Source organism: Dama dama, chromosome 2 (genome assembly GCF_033118175.1).
Source record: "Dama dama isolate Ldn47 chromosome 2, ASM3311817v1, whole genome shotgun sequence".
In the NCBI taxonomy this organism is placed as follows: Eukaryota; Metazoa; Chordata; class Mammalia; order Artiodactyla; family Cervidae; genus Dama; species Dama dama.
The window spans coordinates 10756016-10782408 of NC_083682.1; the positions used below are offsets into that span (position 1 = coordinate 10756016).

General features: G+C 59.1%; 1 protein-coding gene across 1 annotated transcript; it reads left to right on the forward strand.

Annotated features, from left to right (window-relative positions):
* Window positions 1–221: 221 nt before the first annotated feature.
* On the forward strand, window positions 222–24565 carry SYT7 (synaptotagmin 7). The gene is made up of 7 exons (XM_061166182.1): window positions 222–727; window positions 9569–9704; window positions 14115–14385; window positions 17334–17503; window positions 18145–18259; window positions 18765–18964; window positions 21089–24565. The coding sequence occupies exons 1-7, from the start codon at window positions 222–224 to the stop codon at window positions 21191–21193; spliced, it is 1503 nt and encodes a 500-aa protein (XP_061022165.1). The 3' UTR covers window positions 21194–24565.
* Window positions 24566–26393: the final 1828 nt, after the last annotated feature.

A 26393-nucleotide genomic window follows, 5' to 3' on the forward strand; every position in this document is an offset into this window, starting at 1 on the left:
GGCCCTGGGACCCGCCTTCACCACGCGGCCAGCGGCGCAGCTCCGCGGCCCGCTCAGACCAGCACAGAGGTTGGCTCAGACAGGAGATATCGGGCACTAGCTGAGCCAGGGCCGGGGTGGGGGGCTCAGCGGGCCGCCCGGGGGGCCTCTGGGTGGGCGCGGGGCCCGGCGGCGGCCTCCTGGGTAAGTTGGTGGTGGCAACGGCAGCGGTGACAGCTCGGATGGAGGCCCGGCGAGGTATTCCGGCAGAGCGCGCCCGGCCCTGGGGCCTCCTCGTCCTGGCCCTAGGCGTCTTTCTCCTCCACTGTGATCCCTTCACCTGCTTCTCCTTTCTCTCCTCTCCTCCACCCGCCCCAAGTTTCGAGGACTCCACCCTGTCCACGGCCACTACCCTTGAGTCTATCCCCAGCTCCACGGGAGAGCCGAAATGCCAGCGACCCCGCACCCTGACGCGGCAGCAGAGCCTGCAGCAGCCGCTGAGCCAGCACCAGCGGGGCCGGCAGCCCAGCCAGCCCACCACCAGCCAGAGCCTGGGCCAGCTGCAGGCCCACGCGGCCTCGGTGCCCGGCCCCAACCCCCGGGCCCACGGCCGGGGCCAGGCACGGCAGGGCTCCTCGGCCGGCTCCAAGTACCGGCCGGCCGGCGGCCGCAGCCGCTCCAACCCGGGCAGCTGGGACCACGTGGTGGGGCAGATTCGAAACCGAGGCTTGGACATGAAATCCTTCCTGTAAGTGCCCCACTCGAGCGGCCTGGCCCCCACCTCCCTGACCCAGCCTCTTTTCCTCCCCGTTTCCTTCGGAGCGGCTGGCTCTGAACCACGCTTAGCCCTCCGTCTCCGAGGCAAGGTGCCCGGCAGACTCGGGCACCCTCTCCCCAGCCTCTTATGGCTTGTGGCTCTTGCCTGAAGCGCCGCCCCCACCACCGTGGAAGGACTTATATCTGAGCCACCCCCTGAGGACCCCAGCCCCCCTTGGTCCCCCCCAAAAGCCAGTGGAGACACTAGGGGATGCTCCTGAGGTCCCCAGACCTGTCTGTCCCCTTCTGGCCAGGCCCAGGCTCTCCTGGCCCCCCTGTCAGCTCTCTCCTCCTCTCCTCCTAAACCTGGTCTCCTTGACTCCAGCGCCCAGGCCTCGCTCCTCCCGTCCCTGTAACCTGAATCTGCTCACCTTCCGGCCCTGCACTTCCTCCCTCCCTCCCTCCCACTTCCCCTGTCCCTGCCCTGGGCCCTGTCCTCTGTCCCTCCGACGACCTTCCACAGCCACCTGCCCTCCACCTCCCCCCCTGGCTCCCACCGTGACCCGCCCGTTCCCTGAGAACAAACCTCACAACGTTCCCCCAAAGCTTTAGAAAGTGTCTCTGGATCAGAGGCTTCTTTGACGTGTACAGGTCAGAGAGGTAACAACACCCCGTCTGTGTCTGGCCCTAACCATCCCCCTCCGCTGGGTATGCCCCTCACCCACCCCCTGCCGTGTGCCCGCTTGCCCCCTCCTGCATCGGCAGGGCCCCACCCGGGGCACCCTCTGCCCAGTGTCCCTCTGGGCATCTACACGCACTCTCTGATCCAGGGGCAGGCCTGGGCTTCAGTCCCTGACATCACCTCCTTCCTCTGGCCTAACGTGACCTTCCTTCCAGGCTCTGGGGATTATTCTCAACACCCAGGTCTTTCCTGGAAGCACTTTTCATGGAGCAGGAGACCAACACACTAAGCCTGGGAGAGGAGAAAGGGAGGAGGAAGGGGAAGGCCAAGGCTCACTGGCAAAATGTGAGGATTCTGAGCATCCTTCAGAGCTCGTGCCTCTGGCTGAGACCCCAGCCCAAAAGGCGGTCAGGAGTGCTACCCCTGGGAGGGGCAGCCCAACGGAAGACACCCCACCGTGCCAGTTCCCATACCCTTGGCCCCAACTAGGCAGGGATATGCCATGCCGCCTGTGACTCTCCTTGGCCAAACTGGGCAGTGCATCTGCTGGGGCTTCTCCCCACCCAAGGACCGTCAGGAATTCAGCTGGACGCCGGCCTGAGACAAGATAGCCGACGGAGCCTCCTGGCCTCCAGAAGGGCGGCTTGTCTTGGGGCGGATGCCGTGGCACCGGCGTGGATTGGAAGAGTGATGGGAATCGGTTCTGCCGTGGCTTGAGCAGGACGGAGAGGTGGCCGGAACCCTGCACCCCTCTGCTCCTCCTGGCTGCAGGCGGCCCTCTGCACAGCCATCACCCTGCCTCCCATTCTGTAGCTGTCACATGGGAGCAGGACCCATGCCCAGGCTCCGGGAAGAAAGCAGCCAGCCTCAGAAAGACCACTGGTACCGCCTCCCCTGCCCTCCCCCTCTCTAGCCAGCCAGGATTCAATGAGCATCACTCTCGAGTGGGCATCAGCGTGTCTTATGCCTACGGCGGTGTTCGCGCCCCTCACCAGCCAGCCATCCCCAGAGCTCACCCCAGTCCTCCACCTCCTCCACTTGTAGTCCCTCACAGCAGGGGTCAGCAAACTTTTTCTGTAAAGGACCAGATTTATAAATAATTTAGGCTCTGAGGGACACGTGGTCTCGATCACATTAAAAAAAACAATCCTTTAAAAATGTACAAACCATTCTTAGCTTGTGGGCTGCACAAAACAGGCCACCAGCTATAGCTTGCCAGCCCCTGACCCCTCTCACAGTTCAGCTGGAGTGCTTCTGACATCCTTCTCTTGCCCCAGATGCTGGGGGCCCACACAGAGAGTCAGGGTGAGAAGGCTAACCAGGCCCCCCGAGACCCCACCCCCTCTTGCAGGGAGAAGGCATTCCTCCTGCTTCCAGGATGTGACCCCCCATAACACCACCAGCTTCTCCCCCAAATCTCCTCCTCTTGCCCTTCACTCACGCCCCTGCGGCCTGCGATGCCACAGAGAATGACAAATCAGGAACTTATGCAGAGCAGCCGTTTTGTTTTTAAGAAGAGCCAAAGGAGTATCTGAAAAATGCATTAACCAGGGAAAAACATGTTTTCGTTGGGTTTGACTTCCCCCAGCACAACCAGCTTCCAGGCAGTCAAGTGGAATTTTACCAACTGTGAAACAGTACCGGTGGGCAGGGAACAAAGGAAAAAAATGAGGATTTGTCCTGAGGAAAGGGGGCGTTCTTTCCAAAAGTTAGATGCCAGTGCAGGTGGCAGCCTGGAGCAGCCGTGCCCAGGACGAAGATGCAAAGACAAAGAAGTCAGCATCCACCGGCTTCAGACCCCACGGCCGTCCCCCGTTTTCGGAGACCCCCGCCCCTCCCCTCTGTCGTCGTGTATCACTCGCCTTTTTGACGACCTCTCCAGGAAACCACCACATCCAGCAGGTCCTCTGTGAACTTCGCCCTCTTGGATGGTGGTTGAAACAGGAGACCTCCTGGCCCAGGAGTCCCACCCTCTGGGACGTCCCATCAGGCTGACCTTCTTTCCCTCGGTCTCATGCCTGCCGCTCCTGAGAATCGCTCTCCCCGTGTTCAGCTGAGAAGCCAAAGCTGGGGGAGCTCAGCCAAGCACCCAGAAAACACCCACAAACTGTGATGGCCTAGAGGGGCAGAGGGGCACTTTTGCCCCCTGGAAAGGGCAGGCGGCCCCACAACTGCCCAGCGGTCCTCTGAGAGAAGCTGGCCCAGAAGATGTCACCCCTTGACCTCTGGCCCCACGCTGCTGCCCACTTGATGATTCCTGGGCCACCTGAACCGAGCCTTCCTCAGCGCAGGATTCCTCCAGACCACCCTGATTGTGGGCACAGGTCCCTCGAGTCCTGCCAGGCCCTCTCCAGCCCTGGCCAGCTTCCTGCACTTTCTGTCTCTCTCTCTCTTTGCCCCTTGGCACCTTCTGGACTGAGTCTCCAAGGAAAGGCCCATGAACTGGACCCCAAAGCCTTGGTGGCTATTCCCGAGATCTCCAGGAAGGGGGACACAGGAGAAGGTGCAGGATGGCCGGTTTGCCATATGCCAGAAGAGACTAACCTTCTCCTCCAATGGGCTGAGTCTCTAAGGACCTGGGAGGGAGCCCCCCAGACCCACCTCCTGGTGACCCCGACCCAGGGATGTCTTGATGAGGGACTTCACTGGATGCAGCGCCCTCTGGGTTTCCCAGCTTTCTAAGAACTTCCTGCCTGGAAGCCCAAACCCCTGCCCACAGGGTCCCCAAGCAAGATAGCAGCAGAGGGCCTCCCCTGCTCTTCTCCTAGGGGCCCAGGTGGTCTGAGTAGCCTCTGGCCTTTGTTCAACTGGAGATGAGTCAACCTTGGATATGGACCGTGTCCGGGGGCCTGGGCTCCACTCCTCCTAGCCTGCCCCTCGGGTTTTCTCGGGGCATCCCAGCCACATGCCTCTGCCCAGCCCCTCCCCCGTGGTGAGCTGGGTCTCAGGCTGCAGACACCTCCACTCCATTCCCCTCCCTTCCCCACCCCCACCACCCGCCTCCTCCCCTTCTCTGCTCTACAACTGTTGACAGTGCTGAAGTTTGGTTTCTTTTCTGCAGGCCCAGTTTCTTACGCTTTTTTCTTCTCTCTCTTTGTCTCTCTGTCTCTCTCTCTCCTTCCCCTCCCTGCCCGCCACCGCCCCGCGGGGCCTCCTCCTCCCCTCTCCCTGGCTGGTGGGCTGCCCACCCCGCCCCCCGGGCAGGGAAGGCCGGATGGTGGTGCTATCCTTGGTCTTAGGGCTTTCGGAACAGGATGACTTTGCCAATATCCCTGACCTGCAAAACCCAGGAACCCAGCAGAACCAGAACGCTCAGGGGGACAAGAGGTACGCGCACGGGCGAGGGCCTGCGGCGGCCGTGGCAGAGAAGGAGGCGTGGAGAGGCTGCCAGCCTCGACCCCCGGCTGCTGGACGAGGCGGCGGCGCCTTCTGCGGATGCTGGAGCGGGAGGACGACCCGTCCCCAGCCGGCGCCCTCACACCCGCCACGCTGGTGGTGTCCCTTGGGGCCTGAGGCCAGTGTGGCTGTCCTGGGACCATTCTGGATCAAGCCTGCTCCCCGGGCCTGCCTGCCCTTGCCCGGAGCAAGCCAGCCTTTCGGCCCCATCTTCCTGCTTGGCTCCCCCTCTGCCTCCCCCTCATCTTTCATTTCTGTCCCACCCAACCCAGAAATCCCAGTTTCTCTGGCGGTTGGTGGGCGGCGGGGATGTTAGGGATGGGGTGCCAGCCTGTTCTCCCTCATCCCCGCCACCTCAACCTCCTTCTTGCCTGGAGGTCCCGCTGGGGTGATGGTCTCACACACACACACACACACACACACACACACACACACACCCCATCCCTGCAGAGATGTGACCTGGCTGCTCAGGGCTGATGGAAGAGGAGGCCCTGGTGGGGAAGGTCTGGGGCCTGAGAGAGGCCCAGGAATCAGAAAGAACCAGAAAGGCAGCCCCCCTTCCACCTGGGCCTGAGGTACCAGGAGAAGGGAACAGGAGAGGGTGGGAGGGTGAGAGCAGGTGGCAGGGGCTGGTCGGGCCCTCTGTCACTGGGAGCCTGGCTGCTGGCCTTCGGGGAGTAGCCCGCATGGCCCCAGCATGGGCTGAACAGAGGGCATTTAACCATCCATCGCCCTGGTCATCTGAAGCCGAGGGAAGCATCATCTGATGCCCCCGTCTCAAGGAGGGAGCGGAGTGCTGTCCTGGGGAAGGGGACCAGCAAAGGTCAAGGGGCCCAGGGTTCAGGCAGCATCACTAAGGCAGGATGACCCTGCACCTGGTCTGGCCTCCTCCTCCCGCCTGGCCTTGGGCTGGGTCAGGTACATACCTGTAATTGCGGGAGGAGGGTGCATCCCCTTGATTGGGTTGTACTTTCCATCAGACCAAAGGCCTACAGGAGAGCTGTCTGGCCTGGCAGCCAGGCCACCTCCGTCTAGCTCTGGTTTTGAGACCTTGGGCAAGTCACAGCCCTTCTCTGGGCCTCTGCTTCCTCGTCTGTCAAGTGAGAGATTGGACAGGGTGACCCCTTCCAGCTCAGACATGCCAAGCCTCTAACGAGGGAGCAGCCCCTCGGGTTGAGGCACGGGTCAGAGCCTGTCCGCCAGGCAGGGACCCTGACCCTCACTCACTAAGAGCCTGGAAGGCGCAGGAAAGACTGTCCAGGCTGCTGCCGGGGGCCTGTGCGTGAGGGGAGGACAGGCCGAGTTAGCCGACTTGCCTGGCTCTGCAGTGGCTTCTGGAAACCCAACTCTCCTATTTTTTTCCCGTCCCAAGTTCACGGTTGCATGTCTGGTGGGCAAAGCCACAAATGACCGGAGAGTGGGAGGGGAGCGTCGGACCAGCTCTTCCGCTCAGGGGCACAGATGGTGTTACACCCTGAGCCCAGGTCCTGGGATGCAGGAGGAGCCGAGTCTGCCACCTCCAGGCCACTGGAACCACCGGAGTGCCCGCTTCCCGAGCCAGGCCGCAGGCCGGCCAGAGGGCGGTGGGGGAGAGGGCTAGGGGCCGCAGGAGCGGAGCTGGAGCCCTCTGATAGACTTGCTAAGAACCCAAGCTCCTGGCCGACAAAGGTGTGAAGCGTGAGGGAGCAGATGCAGGCTGGAAACGAGATTTCACATCACCCATGTGTTAATTAACTGGCTCCATTTTCACCCACCGCCTATTTTTACCTCCTTGCCACTCAGGTCTCACTCCATATTTTAACACACTCATGCCTTCTGATCATTGCATCAGTCATCCCCTGCCTTTCTGGGAAAGGTGGGTATGGAGGTGAGGGCCCTGCGCCCTCGCCCCCACCCAGCCTGACTTTACGAGTGGACCCAGGCCATTCCCACCCAGTCACGCCTGCTCCATCCCGGAAGCTCATTTCTCATGGCTGTTTGGGTGTTTCTCGGGCGATGGGCCACGGCTAGGGTGCTTTCTGCCCGGCACTCTCCCCTCCCCCAAGCTTGGCATTGGCGTCACCCTCCGGGCACCGGGCAGTTTAGGGTCCACCCCTCTGGGCTCCTGGCTGCATGGACCTTGCAATGGTGAGCTTGGGTCAGCTGTTCCCTTCCTCCTCAGCTTCTGCCTCCATGTCCAGGGTTCGCCCTCCAGTCCCAGTGTCCCCTTCTCCACCCAGCTGACCCCTTGGCCGGGTGTCGCCGGGGTAACAGATGGGTGGCCCTTGGCTGTTGTTAGGGAGAGCATCCAGCCCCCCAGGTCTGTTAGCCGCAGGTTCCTGGGAGATAGGAGGGCCCTTAGGAGGAGGTGTGGCCACTCCAGGTCCCAAGCAAGATGGGGGTGCATTTAGCAAGTCACTGCCCCCCACTCCCACAGTTCTTGGTGGCCCTGAACCCCCCCATCCAGGATCCCCCCGGGCCCTTAGGCCTCAGTGCTAGAGCCCTAAGAGATGCAGACGGCTCCTGGGACCACGAGGGGGAGGGAAGGAGGCCACGGCCGCCCCTGGCTCCCATGCCCTGCTCGCCCGGCCTACCTCACCCGCGCTGCCCTGCACCCACGCATGCCTCATGCCCCGTCCGTCCCTCTCACCGTCGCTCCTTGGGATCCAAATGGTTTCCACCATGGCCCCACCCCCCCAGAGTGGGGCCGGGGGGCAGGGCGGGACCTGGCCACCCCATCGCTGCCCCCCGCTCCGAAGCCACCATGTCTCCGTCCCGGTGTGTGTCCCCGCCTCCTCTCTGCCTCTCCTCTCGGCCGCCTCGCTCCTTGTCGCCTTGTCCACCCTGCAGCCTCTTCACTCGTGTCCAACTAACCTTTCTCGGCCTCTCTCCCTCCCTCCCTGTCTCCTTCCTCCCATCTGCTCCTCACAGGGACGCCCCTGGGCCAGGCCGGGCCCCCTGCCTCTGTGCCCGCGTCTCTCTGTCTCTCTCTGTCCTGTGACCTCCGGTAGCTTCAGTGGCGCTGACCATCTTTTCCCGGGCTGCTTGGCAGCTGTGCTGATGCTGTGGTGTGGCCAGAATAACTCCGACTTTCTCATGCCTTCAGCGGTCAATCTCGGCTCTCTCCTCCTCTCCCACTCTATTTTTAACCTGACTTTACCTCTCCAGCTATTTCAGTCTCCTCTTCCTCCCCGTGCCTGTCTGCGTGAGCACGTGTCCGTGTCCGTGTGTGCGTGTGTCTGTGGGGCGTGCATGCGTGCGTGTGCTCTGCTGTGGCCCGCCTCCGGGAGGGTGCCCCGCGCGCGCCCCGGCTCGGCTGGGGCGGTTTCCGTGTTGTCTGGACGAGGCCAGGTTCTCACAGCAGCTGCACCGTGCGTCTGAGTCCCGTGGCGTCTGTCCCTGAAACTGCTGCCTGCTGAGTGTGTCCCAGTTCACACGCGCCCCTTGGCATGCCTGGGCCTCCCCGAACGTGTGTCCTCCTGGAATCTAAGTGTGCACAGCACTGCGTGTGCATCGTCTTGCTGCTCTGGTCGATCCTCCTGGTTGCCCATGCCGTGTCTCTCCCTGTTGCCTGGGTGTCTGTCGTACTTGTGTGCACTCATGTGTGTTTATGTGTGTGTGTGTGTGTGTGTGTGTTCACACATCCCGCTGTTGGGTCCTGGAGTCTCCCCTCCAGGGCCTGGCATATTCCATGCATGTCCTGTCTGCCTGTCGTAGCCAACTGTGGGTGCTGGTGGCTGGTCCATTCCGAGGGCCATGGCTTGCGTCCAGCCTGTGTGCCTCCGAGTCTATGGCTCTGGTAGCCTCGAAGCTGTTCTACCGTAGCCCGTCATGAGCCCCACGCTCCCCACCACACGGCCCCTTCCTCGCTGCCTGCCCCCACCTCTCTCCCTCATGGGATGTTCCAGCCTGGTCCCCTCCCCGGGCAGGCTTCCTGAATCCCGGCTAGATGGAGCCTGGCTCACCACCCAGCCGCTGGGCCAGAGAGCCCAGCTTCCCGGGGGGCCGCACAGAGTCAGGGTGTAGATAGGGGCCTGGAGTGGAACCATCAGAGTCGGGGGCTTCTCAATGGGACCCTGTCTTCCTCTGACCCCGGGTGAGAGCCTTATCAAAGTGCAGTTCTCAGAATGCAAGGAGGGTGGAGACTGGGGAGCAAGGCGATGTAGAGTTGCCCCGTCCAGTAGGTGGCCATTTAAATCTAAATTACGTCAATCAAAAGAAAAAATTCGGTTCTCAGTTGTGCTGGCCACGTTTCAAATGCTCAATAGCCACACGTGGACGTGAAAATTTCTAGTGGACAGGACTGGGTGGACACTGGTCCCAACCTCACCTGGTCAGTCTCAGGTCTAAAGGGCACCTGTATTCCTGCTGAGCCTGAACAAACAGGTGGGGCCTCCAGGAGACAGGAGCTCTGGGCGTGTTTGCCAAGGGAAATGACGCAGACAGGGGAGCTGGACACGCCATCTCGGGAGCCTCCCTTCTGGGCTGGGGCCAGCAGGGGTGGAGGGAGCCTCTAGAGAGGGCGGGTGCTCAGAGAGCACCCCGTGAGCAGGGGCTACAGGGTGGGGTACTTTCTAGGGGATGGGCCAAAAAAGCGCCTGCCAGGGGATGTCCAGCCGGATCACGCAGGGGCAGAGGCAAGGGGGAGGGTTCCTGCTGGCCCACAGGAGGTGGCAGCCGCTTGAGTACCAGAAGGTCCTGCCGCCTCCCAGGCCGGCGGCCCCCAGCCCAGCCCACCTCTGGGCCCACACTCATTCAGACCCCTCCTGCCCCCAGGTTGCCTGCAGGAGGGAAGGCGGTGAACACAGCCCCAGTGCCCGGCCAGACGCCCCACGATGAGTCTGACCGCCGGACCGAGCCCCGTTCCTCTGTCTCAGACCTCGTCAACTCCCTCACCAGTGAGATGCTCATGGTGAGAAGGGCAGGAGGCCCGGGGTGGGGGGCAGGGGGTGTGGAGCGTGGGGGTCAGTCATGCAGGAGAATGACCCTGGTGGCCGAGTGAGGCTGCACTGCGTCGTTCTCCAGCTCTTTCACCCCAGCAGCCTCTCTGTCCTCCAGTTTCCTCATCTGTCAAGGCAGACCAAGAATCCCCATCCTCCTCCTGTCTCTGGGTGGAGCCAGGGCCTTAGAAAATCTGATACATGATCCTTGGAGGAAAGGCTGGTGGGCCAAAGACTTGTGGGGGAAGGTGTCCCCTCTCTTGGAGGGACCGCCCGCTGCGTGGAGGCCTCGGGTGGCACTCTGGGTATCCCCTTCCCAGGGACCCCATTGCTGGGGGTGCGCTGAGGCTCAAAGCGGACAGGAGAGCAGAACTCCTCTGGTCCTAGTCCTTCTGTGGACCCTACCCTCCTGGGATCCCAGCCCTTGTGGATCCGAGGTGTTTTCGCGAGGGGAGAGAGTGTGGCTTCACATGGCGCCCCCTGGTGGCGGCACTGAGTCACAGCCATTTGCCCCACCTGCACTTTCCAAAGAGCTCCTTGGAGGGCCCCTGGCCCCAAGCCCTCTGTGATTGGGCAGCCGCAGAGGTCAGGCCGGAGTCAGTCAAACGCTTGGCAGCCCAGAAGTCCCGGGAAGGCTTGGCGAGGACCTTAGGGTGGGAACCCAGTGTCTGCTAGATTCCTAGTGGGGACAAATCATTTCCCATCCCTGGACCTGGGTCCCCCTCCCGCCTCCCCTTAGCTCCTCCCTGTCGTCCCCGTCCCTCCTGTAGAGAGAGAGGGAAGGGGGCTTGGTGGGCTCCTGGGCCCTTGCTAGACCTGACATCATTCAAGTCAGTGTTCCCTTACCCACCATTCTGACACCGCACTTCCCACCTTCCCAGAGACCCCCAGAGCCCCAGGCCCCACCCTCCTGCCGTTTAGGGTTCTGGTTGGCTCAAACCATCCATCCACACTCCCCTTTTCTAGATTGTGATAGGCACACACATCACTGGGAGATCTCGTTAAAATGCAGATTCCCAGTCAGCAGGCCTGCTAGGGACCCAAATCTGCATTTCTCTGGAATACAGACTAGGGTATCAGATTTTTCCACATTCCAGATCTGAGCTTCCTTCAGCCTCTCACCTGGCCCCTTCTTCCTGCCCACCCTGAGCGCCGCCTGCCTGGTCCTCCACCACCGTTCTGCCTGTCTTCCCCCACCCATGTAGATCAGCACGGCCTTCCTCTCCTCTGTACGGGCCTTCAGCACAGTCCATCCCGCCTCCCTGCACAGCCTCTTAATTGGTTCCAGCTTCCCGGTAGCCAGGTTCCCAGAAGGGACGGCCCTTTCCCAGCCAGCTCCCCTTTCTGCCTCCGGGGAGGGGCCGGCAGCCTCAGGCAGAAGAAGGGAGTGCAGGCCCCAGAGCCCTCTCACGTGCTCAGCGGGATGCTCGGAGGTGGGCAGGCAGGGTCTAATTGCCTAGCCTTAGGCCACAGCTGGGTCACTGGCATTAACAGTGATGATGAAGATGAATAGGGCAGAAGGAAACCAGGCCCCAGGCTGATCTCCAGGTCCCAGACTGTCCGAAGCTCAGGGGTCAGAAAACAAGTCGGGCACCCAATATAGACTTTCGGACAAAGGGACTGAGGGGAGGGGGTCAGAGAGGAGGCCTAGCCATACCCCCATCCGGGTTACTCCTGCCTGCTTACTTCTACCAGAGCTGGGGCTGAGGTAGCACCTCCTCCAGCCCTTGGTGGGGAGGGCGGGGGTGGGGAGGTGGTGGCTAGCTTGGTTGCCACGGAAACAGATCCAGGAGCTGCCCCAGCTGGTTAATTAGGACTCAGGGCTATAGTTTGGGAAGACTGGGAGTGGGCACAGAGCCACTGCCCACTTCTGAGGTGAAGTCAGTGGCCCAGGTTAAGACTCTCAGCCTAGACCACCCTGTTTGCGAACCAAGAGCCAAATAACCAGACCAGGTGGGGCTGGGGCCACCTGCACTCCGGTCACCAGGGTCTTCACCCCAATTTTAGAAAGCATGGGGAGGGGCGAGTGGTCCTGGAAGGGACTGCCTGCCCCAGGCTCTCAGTCCATGGCCAGCAGTGGCAGGGGCCAGGCTGCAGAACAGGACCACAGAAGGGTCCCTTTAACCTTTCCTGGAGCCCCATAACATAGGTCTGTCTCATGGTCCCACTCTATAGATGCAAAAACAGATTCAGAGGGAGTGGGGCCAGTAGGAGGAGAAGGAAGGAGCTCCCGGGGAAAACTGGACTTGAGTTGGAAAGCCAGATTCTCAGCAGGCCTGGATGGAGCTTGCACAGGGCTGCCTGGATCCGGCCAAGGGGTGGGGCTGGGGGGATTTCTGTGAGAAGAGGAGGGGAGGCAGCTCCGCCCTGCTCCCACCTCCAGGCAGGACCAGGGGTGTGGCTGGTGAAGCCCCAGACACTGGATCTAAGTGTGAGAGTGAGGGCAGCTGGAAGGGCATCATTCGTGATAGCTGAGCGCTGACCTGCGTTCAAATTCTGGCTCATCACTTAGTCACAGGCTGCTTGAGGCAGTAATCTCTGTGCCCCAAACCAGACTAGAGCCCGGCAGTGTCTGCTTCATCGGGAAGTTGGAGGGAGTAGCTGAGGGCACAGCAAACAGGACTGGGCCCAGGGTGGTCACTGTTGGTGTGATCTGGGTGCCTCTCACCTGCGGCAGGGGAGTCCACACACTGGCTTGAGAGGGGATGGTGGGAGAGTCTCAAAATCACCCTGGGATGTGGGCCTGCTCTGGTAGAAAGAGTGGACTTTCAAGTCAGAGAGAATCCATACTGCTATGCAATCTTGGACTTGTGACTTAACCTCTCTGAGCCAGTCTCCTCAGCTAGAGAGTGGTCATAACTACCTCTCCCGGCTATTGTCAGGATTCAGCAAGAAGGTGATGTAAGAGACTTCCGCCGTGGTCAGTGCACATCATACCCATTTGTGTCACCTGTATTAGTTAGTGGTTCAGAGCCTGGGGCCTCTCCAGGAGGAAGGAGGGGGCACAGGAAAGTATCCTGCAGGGGAAGGAGGGAAATCAAACCAGTTCCAGCAGTTTTGTCTTAAATGTGGTACCCTGGGCCCCACCCTGGCTCTTAATCACCTCAGACGCTTTTAGAGACAGGAATTGTTATTGTTCAGTTGCTGAGTCGTGTCCAGTTCTTTTGCAACCCCATGGACCGTAACCCACCAGGCTCCTCTGTCCATGGGATTCTCCAGGCAAGAACACTAGAGTGGGTTGCCATTTCCTTCTGCAGGGGGTCTTCCCGAGCCAGGGATCGAACTCAGGTCTCTGGCACTGGCAGGCAGATTCTTTACTACTGAACCACCTGGGAAGCCCAGAAACAGGAATGCCTGGACCGTGTGGATCCCTGGGTCAGGGGTGGGATCTAGGATAGGACCCGGGGAAGGACGCAGGTGGCTGGGGGAAGGACAGGATTCTGAAACCTAACCAGGTGTCCCCAGTGAGCAACCACGGCTGGGAACACTTGGCTGAGAGACCTTCCCCCAGTTACTTCCCACTTTTTTGACTTCCTTCGGGGAGTGGGACACCCATGCCACCCCCCACATCTGCTGGTTGCTGAGTTGGCCCAGCCAAATGCCAGCCCCGGGGGTGAGGACCGAATGCAGGTGCGGCCTCCTCTGCAGCCATCCGGGCGCAGTACTCTCATCCGAGGCTCCTAGGGAAAAACTGCCGCCGAGGCCCACCCCAGCCCCCAAAACAGGAGGCTCCCCAGGGATGCGGCCTGGGAATCTGCACTTTGCATGTCCCCGCTTTACACAAATAGACATTGCTTCTGAAAATTCACCTCTCTCATTTTGTAAATCTCTTTATCCTCAGAACCCCAGAGAGTCCCTTTCTAAAGAGATGCCGTGGTAAACTCTTTTGAGATGAGAACAATCTCCCTCATCTGTTTTGTAGCCCAGGTTTTTGCGTTGGTGTATTTCACAGGGGGCCCTTCCGTAGGGCTGATGGAAGGGTGGAAAGGAGGAGGAGGGAGCTGGGGTCCCGGGGCACACCAGGGGAGGCGAAGCAGCCTGTGGTGAAGCTGGGGGTGGGGGGCAGACCCGGGGCTGCGAGGAGAGGCTGGGGCTGGGGAGTGGGGTGCACACGGCTCTGGGGTTCAGGGGTTGTCCTGGCTCTGCCCCCTCTCCCTGTGTGATCCTGGTCAAGGCACTTGGCTTCCGCCTCGGCATCCTCATTGTGAGCAGGAGAGGTGCTGCCACCAACCCCACGTGGTGATGGGGCAGGGGCGGAGGAAGCTCTCCGAAGCTGGGCTGGCCTTGGGCACAGGGGGACCTCCCAACCCCGCTGGGCTGTGGAGGGGGCCTCGGGGAAGCAGAATTCTCCCCAACGCTGCCTGCCTCTCCCCTGCCCCCAGCTCTCCCCAGGCTCCGAGGAGGACGAGGCCCACGAGGGCTGTAGCCGAGAGAACCTGGGCCGGATCCAGTTCAGCGTCGGCTACAACTTCCAGGAGTCCACGCTCACCGTGAAGATCATGAAGGCCCAGGAGCTGCCGGCCAAGGACTTCAGCGGCACCAGCGACCCCTTCGTCAAGATCTACCTGCTGCCAGACAAGAAGCACAAGCTGGAGACCAAGGTGAAGCGGAAGAACCTGAACCCCCACTGGAACGAGACCTTCCTCTTCGAAGGTGAGGCCGTGCCGCCCCCGCCCCCGGAGTCCCCTCTTCCCCTTGGCTGTCCCCCACACTGCCCAGCCACACACACACACACACACACACACACACAGGCCTAGTAGCTCAGCCCAGTTGCCCTGATGCATTTCATGTCTGACTGGAATGAGGTTACAGGGCTGAGTGGAGTCAGCATCACAGTCAGAGGGCAAGGAGGGAAGCTGGGCCACTGCCCGGACCCAGGACCCATCCTCAGGCATGCAGGAAGGAGGGGAGGTAACCGCAGGATCCAGAGGAGGAACACCTGCAATGACCATAGTGTAGGGAGTAAGAGCCCAGGCTGTGGCCCAGGCTGCCTGAGTTCAAATCTCAGCTCTGCTGCTTGCTAGCTGTGTGACCTGGGGCAGGTTCCTGAACCTCTCTGTGCCATGGTTTCCCCATCTTTAAAATGAAGATAATAGTGAGGGTTAAACAAAATCAGCGAATGGTAAAAGCACTCACAACACCCAGAAAACACTTCATATCCATTTGTTAAACACTCTTTGGCCAGGTGACAGCCAGCTCACCCACTAAATAATTCCTTCAGGGTGAGCTAGTGGGTGCTTGTTTGTTTCTCCCCTCCTCAGTTCTACATGGGGTCCTCAGTTCTGCATGGGGTCCTCAGTTCTGCATGGGGTCCTCAGTTCTGCATGGGGGCCCGTTTAGAGACGGCATAACCAGTGAGAGGCTCAGCTGTCTGCTGGTGTAGGTGGCCAGCTGGTCGGGTGAAGTTTAAGGGCAGAGCCTCAATCCACTGATCCCTTCTGCAAACATTTACCTAGCATCAACTATGGGCTGGGCACTGTCCTGGGCACTGAGGGTACAGAATGAGGCACCATTATGACCCTTAAGGCATTCCTTGGAAAACACAGATGTGTAGATAATTAAACCATACATTGCATGGCAGATGCTGCAAGACTCCAATGTAAACTCCTGTTGGTGACACTGAAAACTGTTTCTCAGAGGCAGGGTCATTCATGGTGGGTTTTGATGGATGAATAGGAGTTTTCCAGATAGGAGACTGGTGTTGAAGAGAGCTGACTCAGGTTCAGGGACTTCTTTGAGCCTTCAACATTTCCAGAACACTTGTCCGCATGCATTTCACCAAAACAGATGCCAAAGGTCACCTAGGGAATTCCCTGGAAGTCCAGTGGTTAGGACTCCATGCTTTCACTGGTAAGGACCTGGGGTCCAATTCCTGGTTAGGGAACTAAGATCCCATAAACTGCATGGTGAGGCGAAAACAAAGTCACTTGAACAGGTGCCTGGGGTACTCTAAAGTGAGCAAGACACAGCCCATGGCCCCCCTTGATACGGGGCCCCCTCTCAAGAATTCAGAAGCTGGAGTCTCAAGGGACAAAGAATTTTCTTTTCGAGTGCACCTGCTCCTATCAGAGGCAACTCTGTGCTTCTAGCATCTTTGGTGGAAGGCACTAGAATCCTGCAGAACTCTTCCTCTCCCTTCATCTTCTCCACCAGCTGAGCTAAGATCTTAAGTATTCTCTCTCCTTCCTGCTCACACCCTGGTTCAGGATCGCATCACCTGAGGCCTCCAGGCTGGCCCACACCCCCTGCCCTCCCAGGTCAGCTCTTGCTCCTACTAAGCCTCCCAAAGCCCAGTGACGGACTCAGGCTTCAGACCTTCCTCTGGCTCCCCAGTATCTTCCATCCTGTCCCAGCGCCTTGCCCTGGCTCTCCGCTCTGGCCTGAGGTTCTGTTCCAGCCCAGAACACTCCAGCTGTTCCATCAGGCCCTTTCACGGGCATTTGTTCAGTGATTGATTCACTTAACAAATATTTAATCGAGTGCTTACTACAGCATGCCAGAAATGGTGTTAGACGCTGGGATCCGGTGGTAGCTGAGGACAGAGATGCCTTCCTGGAAATTCTAGCCTACTGGGAAAGCCAGACTCAAGGAAACATAAATCTCTAGTGCTGCCTGTGATAAGTGCTGCGAAAGGAACGGGCTAGTGTATAAAACAGGGGATCCGAGCCCCTCTGGGACGTTGGGAAAGAAAGCTGAGACCTGATGGAAGAGGATAGGCTGAGACACGGTGTGGTGGGGCCAGGGCAAAAAAAGCCAGGGTGGCTGGAGCCCAGTCATTGAGTGAAGAGCGGTCACGAGGTGAGCTGGGAGAGGACAGCGGGCCAAATTATAGAAGGACTTGAAGCCGAGGCAGGGCACCGGGCTTTTATCCTAAGTGCACTGGGAGCCATTGAAAGGCTTTAAGCCGGAGAGTATCATGATGTGATTTCTATTTTTAAAAGCTCACTCTGGCTGCTGTGTTGAGAATGGGCTCTAGGAGAAAGCTCACGAGCAGGGAGGGCTGTTTGGAGACTCTTGTGACTGTCTGGGCAAGAGGTGCCAGTGACTTGGATGGGAACGTGGCAGTGCAGACCGGGATGCTGCTGCTCTGTTGAGGAAGGACGGAAGGACGGGCTGATGCATTCGCGGGAGGCTAGGGCGAAAACGCAGAGTCCTGAGACAGGTGTCTGGTGCTGATTCTCCACGTTTGCCATTTCCCTCTGTCCTGTGTCCTCCTGGGTCTTGCTTTCTGGCAGCTTTGGCCATCTCAGGCAGGGCCACATGCCCAGGCTTGTCTCAGGATGATTGGCAGCGGCAGGACTGCCCAGAAGGCAAGGGGGCCACTGCCCGGCCGCCAGGATGGACTCGTGATGAACGAGTGAATGAATGGTCTGCTCTTGATTAGCTGTGGGACTTTGGGCCGATAATGTAAGCCATCTGAGCCTCAGTCTCCTCATCTGTAAAATGGGCACAATACCATCCACCTCACAGAACTGTCCAGGGAGACAGATGAGGCGGTCCTTGCTGACACTTGAGGGAGGTCTGAGTGCACATGTTCCTGCCCCACCCGGGCTCCCTGTGGCCGCTCCGCCCTGCTCCTCACCTGCACTGTCTGCCCCCAGGTTTCCCCTACGAGAAAGTGGTGCAGAGGGTCCTCTACCTCCAGGTCCTGGACTATGACCGCTTCAGCCGCAACGACCCCATCGGGGAGGTGTCCATCCCCCTCAACAAGGTGGACCTGACCCAGATGCAGACCTTCTGGAAGGATCTGAAGCCATGCAGTGATGGGAGTGTAAGGCCCTACCTGCAGGTCCCTGGCTGGGGAGCTAACAGACCAGGTCCTGGCTGTTGTTCAGTTCAGAGTTATGTATGACTCTTTATAACCCCATGGCCTCCAGCCCGCCAGTCTTCCCTGTCCTTCACTATCTCCCAGAGTTTGCTGAAACTCATGTCCATTGAGTCTGTGATGCTTTGCGATCCCATGGACTGTAGCCCACCAGGCTGTCCATGGAATTCCCCAGGCAAGAATACTGGAGTGGGTTGCCATTCCCTACTCCAGGGAATCTTCCCCACCCAGGGATTGAACTTACACTTCCTGTCCTGCACTGCAGGGGGGTTCTTTACCATCTGAGCCACCAGGGAAGTCCAGATAGAGTCCTGGTCCCTCCTCAATGGAAGGGAATCAGGAGGGTTGTGGGCGGGGTGGGTAGGCGGGGCCTGGCAGACCTGAGTTCCCACCAGCCATCTCAAGGCCAGTGCCAGTGCTCAGCACTTGGGGAGACTGGGCAGTGATAGAGAGCCTGGGGAGCAGGGCCCAGACCTGCCAGATGAAGGGAAACCAGCTATGCAGCTGTGACAGAGGGGGTGGGTAAGCACCCAGTTGCAAGGGGAGGGGTCCCCTGGTCCCCACGGCCCTCTTGTTCTCCCTCTCAGGGGAGCCGAGGCGAGCTGCTCCTGTCTCTCTGCTACAACCCCTCTGCCAACTCCATCATCGTGAACATCATCAAAGCTCGGAACCTCAAAGCCATGGACATCGGGGGCACGTCAGGTGCTGGCGCCTCTCACGGCCGGGGGCGGATGGGCCAGGGAGCTTCTGGTGCACACGGGTCATGCTGGATGTGAACAGCAGGGTCCTGGCTGTGGGCTTCACCCCCGACCCCCAGGCCCCACCTCCAGGCCCCACGCCTTTACCTAGAGCCCTGGTGGCGGCTTTTGGAGTACCCTCAGGGTCAGCATCATCTTGAACTCTGCCCTGCTCAGGATTGGGAAGAAAGTGAACACGATGGTGGGGGGGACTGGGGTTCTAGCCCCAGCTCCGACACGTCTTATCTGTGACCTCGAGTGAGACCTGGGCCTCTCAGTCTTCCCGTTTGTGTTCCCAGAAGGGCACTGGGCAATGGCTACAGTCCCTGGCAGCTCCTCCATCTGCTGATGCCCCAGGCCCCCCCACCCCACTTCTTCCTTGGGCTTTCCTCACCCCGCAGGGAAAGCGCACAGCCCTTCCTGCCCCAGCTTCCCCTTCCTCTCTGACCCTTCCCCCTGGTGTCCCCCAGACCCCTACGTGAAGGTGTGGCTGATGTACAAGGACAAGCGGGTGGAGAAGAAGAAGACGGTGACGATGAAGAGGAACCTTAACCCCATCTTCAACGAGTCCTTTGCCTTCGACATCCCCACGGAGAAGCTGAGGGAGACGACCATCATTATCACCGTCATGGACAAGGACAAGCTCAGCCGCAACGACGTCATTGGCAAGGTAGGAGGGGGAGCGCCCGGCAAGGGTGTGTCCTTAAAAGGAGCTGCCGGGGTAGTGATTGAGCGCAGGCTGGACAGCAGGAGGGAGAGGGGGTCGGTCTCTCTGTTTCATCTGAAAAGGAGAGGACTGGTCGAGATTTGCCCCTCAGCATCCTCCCATGGGTCCATCAGTTCAGGACAGACCACTGGAAGAGCAGGGAAAGAAGGAAATGATAGGGAAAAGTGTCCTGGGTCCCCCAAAGAGGGTTTTCTGGGCAGGACCCTCTGACAAGGTAAATCAGTGTTGCCCTGGGCTCTGCCTGCAGAGGGTAAGCAGCCTGGGGCTTGCGTTGAGAGCTGTAGTCAGGCTCCGAAGACCTGGCTTCGGTTCCTCCCTCCTCTGCTCTTCAACAGCTGTAGGACCTTGCCTCTCTGAGCCTCAGGGTTCTTATTTGCAAAATGGAGCTTTGCAGGGTATTGTAAGAACTGCCTGAGGCATGTGGACATTCTCCTTGCAGAAACTGACCTCTCTTTATCATATACTAACCAAAAGTCCATGCCTGGCCTTGAGTTTTTCCAGGATGCAATTCTGTACCGTAAACCCATCTCTCTTCTACTTTGAAATGTCTATTCCTTTGTTTGGCTATGGCTTAGTGTTGAGAGTGTGGGCTTGAGAGTCGTCCTCCCTGGATCCAGGGCCCAGTTCTACCTTTTAACAGTCATAACGTTTATGAGCCTCATTTCTTCCTCTTGAAATGAGAGTAAGACAAACCTAGCCTCACAGGGTGCTGGGAGGATTAAATAACACAGTCAAGATGCTTAACACAGCACATAGAACATGTATGTTAGCTACTATCGTAATGAAGTGTATTACTGAAAAGTTCCCAGTAAGGGCACGGGTGTCTAATCAGGCATGGAGGTTTGACCAGGAACAGTGCAGGAAGTCAGTTGATCAGGTAGGTACAGGGGAAGGGAAGATGCCAGGAGCAAGTGAGGGGAGAACATGGGTCACCCAGGGGGATGGCCTGGTATGAGGGAAATGGGAAGTGGCCTGGGCACCCACAGGGAAGGGGGCCGAGGTGGAGGCACCCCTCAGACAGACAAAAATGGAGAACCTAGCTATTGGGGGTGGGAGGGAAGCAGCTGGCCCCAAAGAGGCGAGCTGGCCCTGCCAGCCATCCAGCAAGGCCCAGGGAGTATGTATGACTTGCTGACCTGTGGTCTCAGGTGGGACGGGTCCCCAGGACAGCATTGCCCATGTCCCAGTGGGACCACGAGGGCTGAGCCCTTCCTTCACCAGCTTAGTCTTTTCTCAAGCTTAGCCTTTTGGAGTTGGGTGAGTCCTACCTTCTGCTGGCTGAACCGAGATAAACGTGGATTTGTTCTCCCTTTGGCCCAGGTAGCTTAGGGAGCCCTATGCTCTGAGCTAACCGCCAGTCACAAGGCTGAGCTTAGCCAGGGGACCACGCACACAGCCCCCCCGAGGCTGTGAAGCTTCTCACATGGAGGCAGGTAGGATTAGGTTGATGATAGTATAAAGTCCACAGGGTCTCCAAGACTCGGACACGTCTGAGTGACTGAACAACAACAAATGAAGCCCCAAAGACCTAGGTTTAAATCCCTCTGCACCACTCATAAATCCTGTGACTATGGGTCAGTCTCTTAACTCCCTGCACCTTAGTTTCTCCATCTGTAAAATGGGGATAATCACATACCTGCCTCACCAGGAAGGATTTGATGATCTGTGTGTGCAAAGTCCCTAGCTCAGCGCCTGGCAGGTAGTAAGTGCCTATGAAGTGTGGGAGTGTTTGTCAGTAAGGAGAGTTAGACAGTGCCCAGCAGATAGGTGGGGGAAGGGCGTGGGAGAATCCTGCCTCCATTCCCATCCATCTCCCACCACAAAACTGGCTGGGAGTTTAAGGGCCAGGCACGCCCAGGCTGCCGAGGGAAAGCATAATAAGGAAGATAGGTCAGGCTGGTGGGGTGGGGTGGGTGGGATAGGAGGGGCCTCTGCAGGCAGAGATCCCCTTGGTCCCCACGATCACAAGCTAGGGTGCCACCATGGACATGGGGTGTCACCACCAGTGGGGGAAGGGGCAGGGCCTCAGAGGGTGCCACTAACGCCTCCTCTTCCCTCTCTCCCCAGATCTACCTGTCCTGGAAGAGTGGGCCCGGGGAGGTGAAACACTGGAAGGACATGATTGCCCGGCCCCGGCAGCCTGTGGCCCAGTGGCACCAGCTGAAGGCCTGAATGGGGCCAAGGGAGCCCCAGGGGGCCGAGGGCCCGGGTCCCCATCATGCCCTCACCACTTTATGCACAAGGCCCGGCCTGGCCCCCCCCCAGCCACGGGTGAGGGAAGGATCCCGAGGGCTCGGCCAGGGAGAGGTCCCAGGAACCAGTCGGGCCCTGCTTCTAGGGAGCACCAGCCCCATTCCCCACCAGTCCAGCTCTGGGGGAGGGGCTCTGGGAGCCATTTTCCTGCTTTGCCCCTTTCCTTCCTGACTTGCTGATACTCAAGAAGCGGGGGAGGTGAGCTTGAGAGCCAAAGGGCAGATCCCTCCAGAGGCCCGCCAGGTGGGCACGGTCCCCCCGTTTTCTTTAAGGCAGCGCCTGGAGTGGAGGAAGGCCGCCCCCTCCCCCGCCCCCAACGTGGGCCCAGGAGAGGGGAGGTCGAGGCGTTTGGCCCGGCCTGGCCTGACCGAGAGAGAGGCCTGTTCCAGGGCAGTTTCAGGAGCCGGCTGGGCCCTGAATGCCGAGGATAGTATATAGCCTGCTCCGGGGGTCCTGGAGCCTCAGCCCTGTGTACTTGTGTTGTATCCACCGTGCGTGTGTAATGTGTGTGTGTGCGTGCACATGTGGGGGTGGCAGCACGCGCTCCCTGTGTCCCTGGGGTCACGTGCTGAAGACAATGCAGAGAGGACGGGGTTATGACCCGAGGCGGGCTGGAGGCTTGAGAAGTCAAGGCGCAGACCTAGGGGGTGGGAGAGGAGAGGCAGGTGAGGAGGGCATGGGGTGAGGCAGGGATGGAGGAAGAGGGGGGTGGGGAAGAGGGGCAGAGAGGAGCTGGGCTGCGACCTGGGCTCTGTCCTTCTCCTCCCGCCTCCCCAGAGCTCTCCACCGGCTCCCTCCCCAGCAATGTCATCTCTTGAGCATCTGTTCATGCCTTTCAGGCACCCACTGTGTATATCACATTCCACCTCTGCTCCTTTCTGTCTCAGGGGTCCCAAGTCCCCACTAGCTCTCTTCCCTAACATCCCCATCCAAAGACACCCTCCCACGTCCCAGTTGTCACATCCCAGCCACACTGGCAGCCCTCACCACGCCTTCCAGCGTCCTTCCCCTTCCTCCTCTCTGTCTGCAGACCTCCCTGCCACACACATCCCCGCTCTCCTCCATCCCACCCCACGCCCCCCTCTCCTCCATCCCACCCCACGCTCCCACCCCCGCTCGGAGACCTTCCCTTTCATTCCATCGTGGTCTCTGTTCTTGCATCACTTGAACAGCTCCAGGGCTGTCCTCCCACCTTTCCCACCGCCCCTGGTCCCTCAGAGCAGCTCCTTCTACCCCTCGGTTCAGGCAGAGGAAGCAGAGAGCATTCCCGGATTCTGTGAGTTTTGAGGTTGCCCTCCTCCCCCACAAAGAAGCTGTGGTTTCCCTGCCTCCGCGGCTGCAGAGACCAGAACTGGCAGCCCCACGGAGAGAGAAGATTTCAGGATGATCCCTGCTTAAGCCCCCTCATCCCCACGTGGGTCCCGGTGTTGATACAAGAGAGCTGGCGACCGCCTTCGAATCCCGGGGTTCGCGCGCTTGCGCCTGACATTCCCGGAAGATGCCGCCAGGTGGCGCCCGCACACCACGGTCTGTGGACGAGGCCTAGGACCACGGCTCTACCCCCAAATGGGTCTGACACCCCAGGAAAGGAGACTCTGGAAAAGGTCCCCCACTTCGCACTGCAAAAGCATGGGCAGTTGGGAACCATGTTCCTTAAGTAGACTTCCCTTTGAGCTGAGCGTTCTGCTCACATTTTTGCCCATATCAAAAGTTTCTTACATAAACTCTCACGCCTTCGGCCCTACCCTTGACCCCAAGGATCTGGAGGAATATCATACAAAGTAAGTGAATCATTTTGTAGAGTGAAGAGTGCTAACGTAAAGCAAGTAGTCACACACATTCCTTGTAAATCCCAATTTTTCTATATTGTAGCTTTGCTTAAAATGGGGGTCTGCCCTCATGGCACGGCCCTTATCGGGCAGGCCGGGGAACCAACCCCCAGCGGGGAGGGAGGGCAGCGGCTCCGGAGACAGTGGAAGCGAAGAAAGGTTGCTGTTGGAAGCTCTGAGAAGCGGAGGGGCTCTGCCAGCCTCCATCCCGCCCTCAAATCCTGTGCCCCTGCACCCCGAGTGGGACAGCAAGCCCCGCCCCGGGTCCCCTTGCCTACCTACAGAGCTCTCGGGAATTGGACCAACTAGCACTGAGTGGGCGGGGCAACTGGGTCCCCGTTTTCCGAGCCCCGCCCACGAAGCTCTTAGCCAATCACATGCAGAGAGCATCACCGGGCCCTGCCTATTCCAAACCTGACCGCACCCAGGGTCGCGCAGCCATGAACCCCGCCTGGGGTTCTCCAACCCCCGACGTGCAGCCTGAGCTCTGGGACGCGGGGGAGGGGTGGCCAGCGGCGGGCCAAGGGCAAGGTGGGCTAGCAAGGGAAGAGGCGGGAGGTATGGGTGAGGGCGGGAGAGGTCTAAGGCTTTAGGGAACAGAGAAAGGGGGAACTTGAGGGTGGAGGGAGGGCACCGCCCTGTCACCATCCCAGGACCTTGGACAGATCACCCACACTCCCGGGGCTTCAGTTTCCCCATCTGTAAATTGATGGTAATAATACTTCACCTACCTCATGGGGGAGGTTGTAAGGCCGCCGTCACCTGACCTGGGGGTGGAGGCAGGAGGATTCTGAAGGTGCTACCCGCGAGCAAAGTATTATTACCGCTGCCTGAAGGCAAGGCCCGCCTGCCCCTCCCCGCACAGAGCCTCCAGGGATAGCTGAGGCCGGCCTGGGCCCACCTATCTCTTTTCCACTGTGTCCCTGCTCCCTTCTTGAGCGTCATCCACCATCTTTGTGGGCACCCTAGAGTTAGTCGTTGTCTTGTTCAGGTATCCTTTCTTGTGACCATCACCCCACGTAACTGCTGTATAAATTCCACCTGCCCCAGGACCCCGCACCTGCCCACCGGCGCTAGACGCCAGGGAAGGGACAAGGAAAACAGCCACACAAAAAGCCAAGGGGAGTCCCCAGAGTCCCCAGTCCTGCTGGGGCCCCAGGGGTGGGGATTGGTGGTTTCTGTTTGTATTGTGTTTGAGTCCTTGAGCGCAAGTGTTTTATAAAAAACAAGACAAAACAAAAAAACTACGACAAAAACCCACCGTCACAAAAAAAAAAAAAAAAAAAAAAAATTGCAGCGAAGAGAAATGAAGAAAAACTGAAGAAAAAAAGGGGGGAAAAACATACAAAATTTTTCCACCACATGCACCCTCTAAGCCAGCAAGATTTCCTCTTTGCAAAATCATATTTTTGTGGGGATGGGCCCTGCTTTTTGTGGCAAGGCCCATTCTGATTAATAAAGGATCGTGAAAAAGTAGGGCCTTGGCTGTTTCCTCCGTGGGTCCTAGCCCTCCGCTATCTCCCAGGGGAAGAGGAAGTGGGGGATGGGGATGGGGAGCCTGGGGCCAAGTCTCCCCTCACCTGTCACCTTTGGGATTCGGCTTCACTTGATGAGGCCCTTCTAGCCTATCTTCAGGTTGAGAGTATGAACCCACCAGCTACCCAGAAAGCCAGGAAGCAGCCATACCCCTTGGGTCAAGCCTAAAGCAAGGCTTATTGGGACTGGAGTCTCCTTAGGGCTTACAGTGTGCCCCTCTAGTTCACCCAGCCCAACACCCCCTCCCCACAGTTCCCAGGGGACCCTCACCACCCTCCAAGGCAGGTGAGACAAACCAAAGGGAGACCCTTCGCCTTCCCCACCACCAACATGAACTCCAACAGGGCCACTGTGGTTTCAGGCCAATGTGTCCTCTCTGTGTTCCCTGTGGAGTTCTGGATCTGTTGCCTGGACCCGAGTCTTCTCTCCACCCTTTTCTGGTTTCATCCTATAGGATTAGAAAAGTCTCAACTCAAAAGTGCCCAAGGCAAGTCCCAACCTGAGGACCTAAGAAGCTGGGCCCCAGTAGACACAGAGGCCCCGGGGCAAGCTGTTTCCTTCCTCCTGGTCTGAGTTCCCTCCATCCACAGAAGAGCAATAACCATCCCTGCCCTTTCTCCTTCCTTCCCGCACACAGCCCAGGGGAAACTGAGGCTTGGCAGCTCTCCAGGTGCTTTCAGAAGGAAAGTGCTACACCTGTTATGGGCACACAGGCAAGGAGAGCCCTCCATTGTCATGTGTCCACCTGCTGGCCCCTGCCCACTGCTACTAGAGGGGTCACCTCACCTCTTGCTCCCCCGCACCTGGGGCTGGCAGCTTTCTCCTCACTCTGCACTAAGTACTCCCACCTGAAGCTGCCCACCCTCTCCCCTTCTGCCCCATACTGACAATATGGTTTAAATGTCTCTGGTTCAGAGGTTGGAGGGAGCCCTAGGGTCAGGTAAGTAAGCCTCACAAGCAGTTCTTGCCAGGACTTCTGCTCGATCTGGAAAAACTAGGCTAAAAAGCAGGACAGCTCGGCCTGGCAGAGGTGACAGCCCCTTGCCGTGGGCTCCAAGCCTCCCTCCTCCTGCATTTCTGTCTTTCTCCTGCCTTCACTTCGTGAGGTTTCTCTTCATCCCTGCCTGCAGAGACTCCCCCATCCTTCCCTGTGCCTGGGACCACTGCCCTCTGGTCTCTTTCTCCTGCAAGTCCCTCTTGGATTCCGCGGCTTTCTGGAAGGCCGTCTCAGGCCACGTCCCGCTCTCCTTTCCCTCCCCCACAAAGACAGCCAGAAGGACAAGGCTTGAACACGCTGTATGCCCCCTCCGTGGCTCGGCTGCCCACCTGTCTCCCTTGAAGATGCCCCGCTCCCCGTGTCTGTGTCCTGTGTGTGTGTGTGCTATGTCACCTTTAGATTGTGAGCCCCACCCCTGGGCAGGGACCCCTGTCTGAATACATGTTCTGCGTGGCACACTCGGGTGTGCTAGTAAATGTCCATTCTGAGAACAAGAGTGCCCCGGTGTCTGAAGGAAGCTTTGGGGCGAAGGCTGAGCAAGCCCATGTGATGGCACTGGAAGCAACGGAGGTGCTTGTGGGCAGGGCCCCCAGTTTCTGAGCACCCTGTTCTCCTGCTTTCTGAAGCGGGAAGAGGGGGATAGTGGTAATGAATCCAGGAAGACATCCAGTCTCTGCTGCTCTGCCGGCTGGGAGGGCTGGCTGTTGGGAGCCTCCAAGAGGAAAAGAGGCTATGATTCCCACACCCAGACCTGACC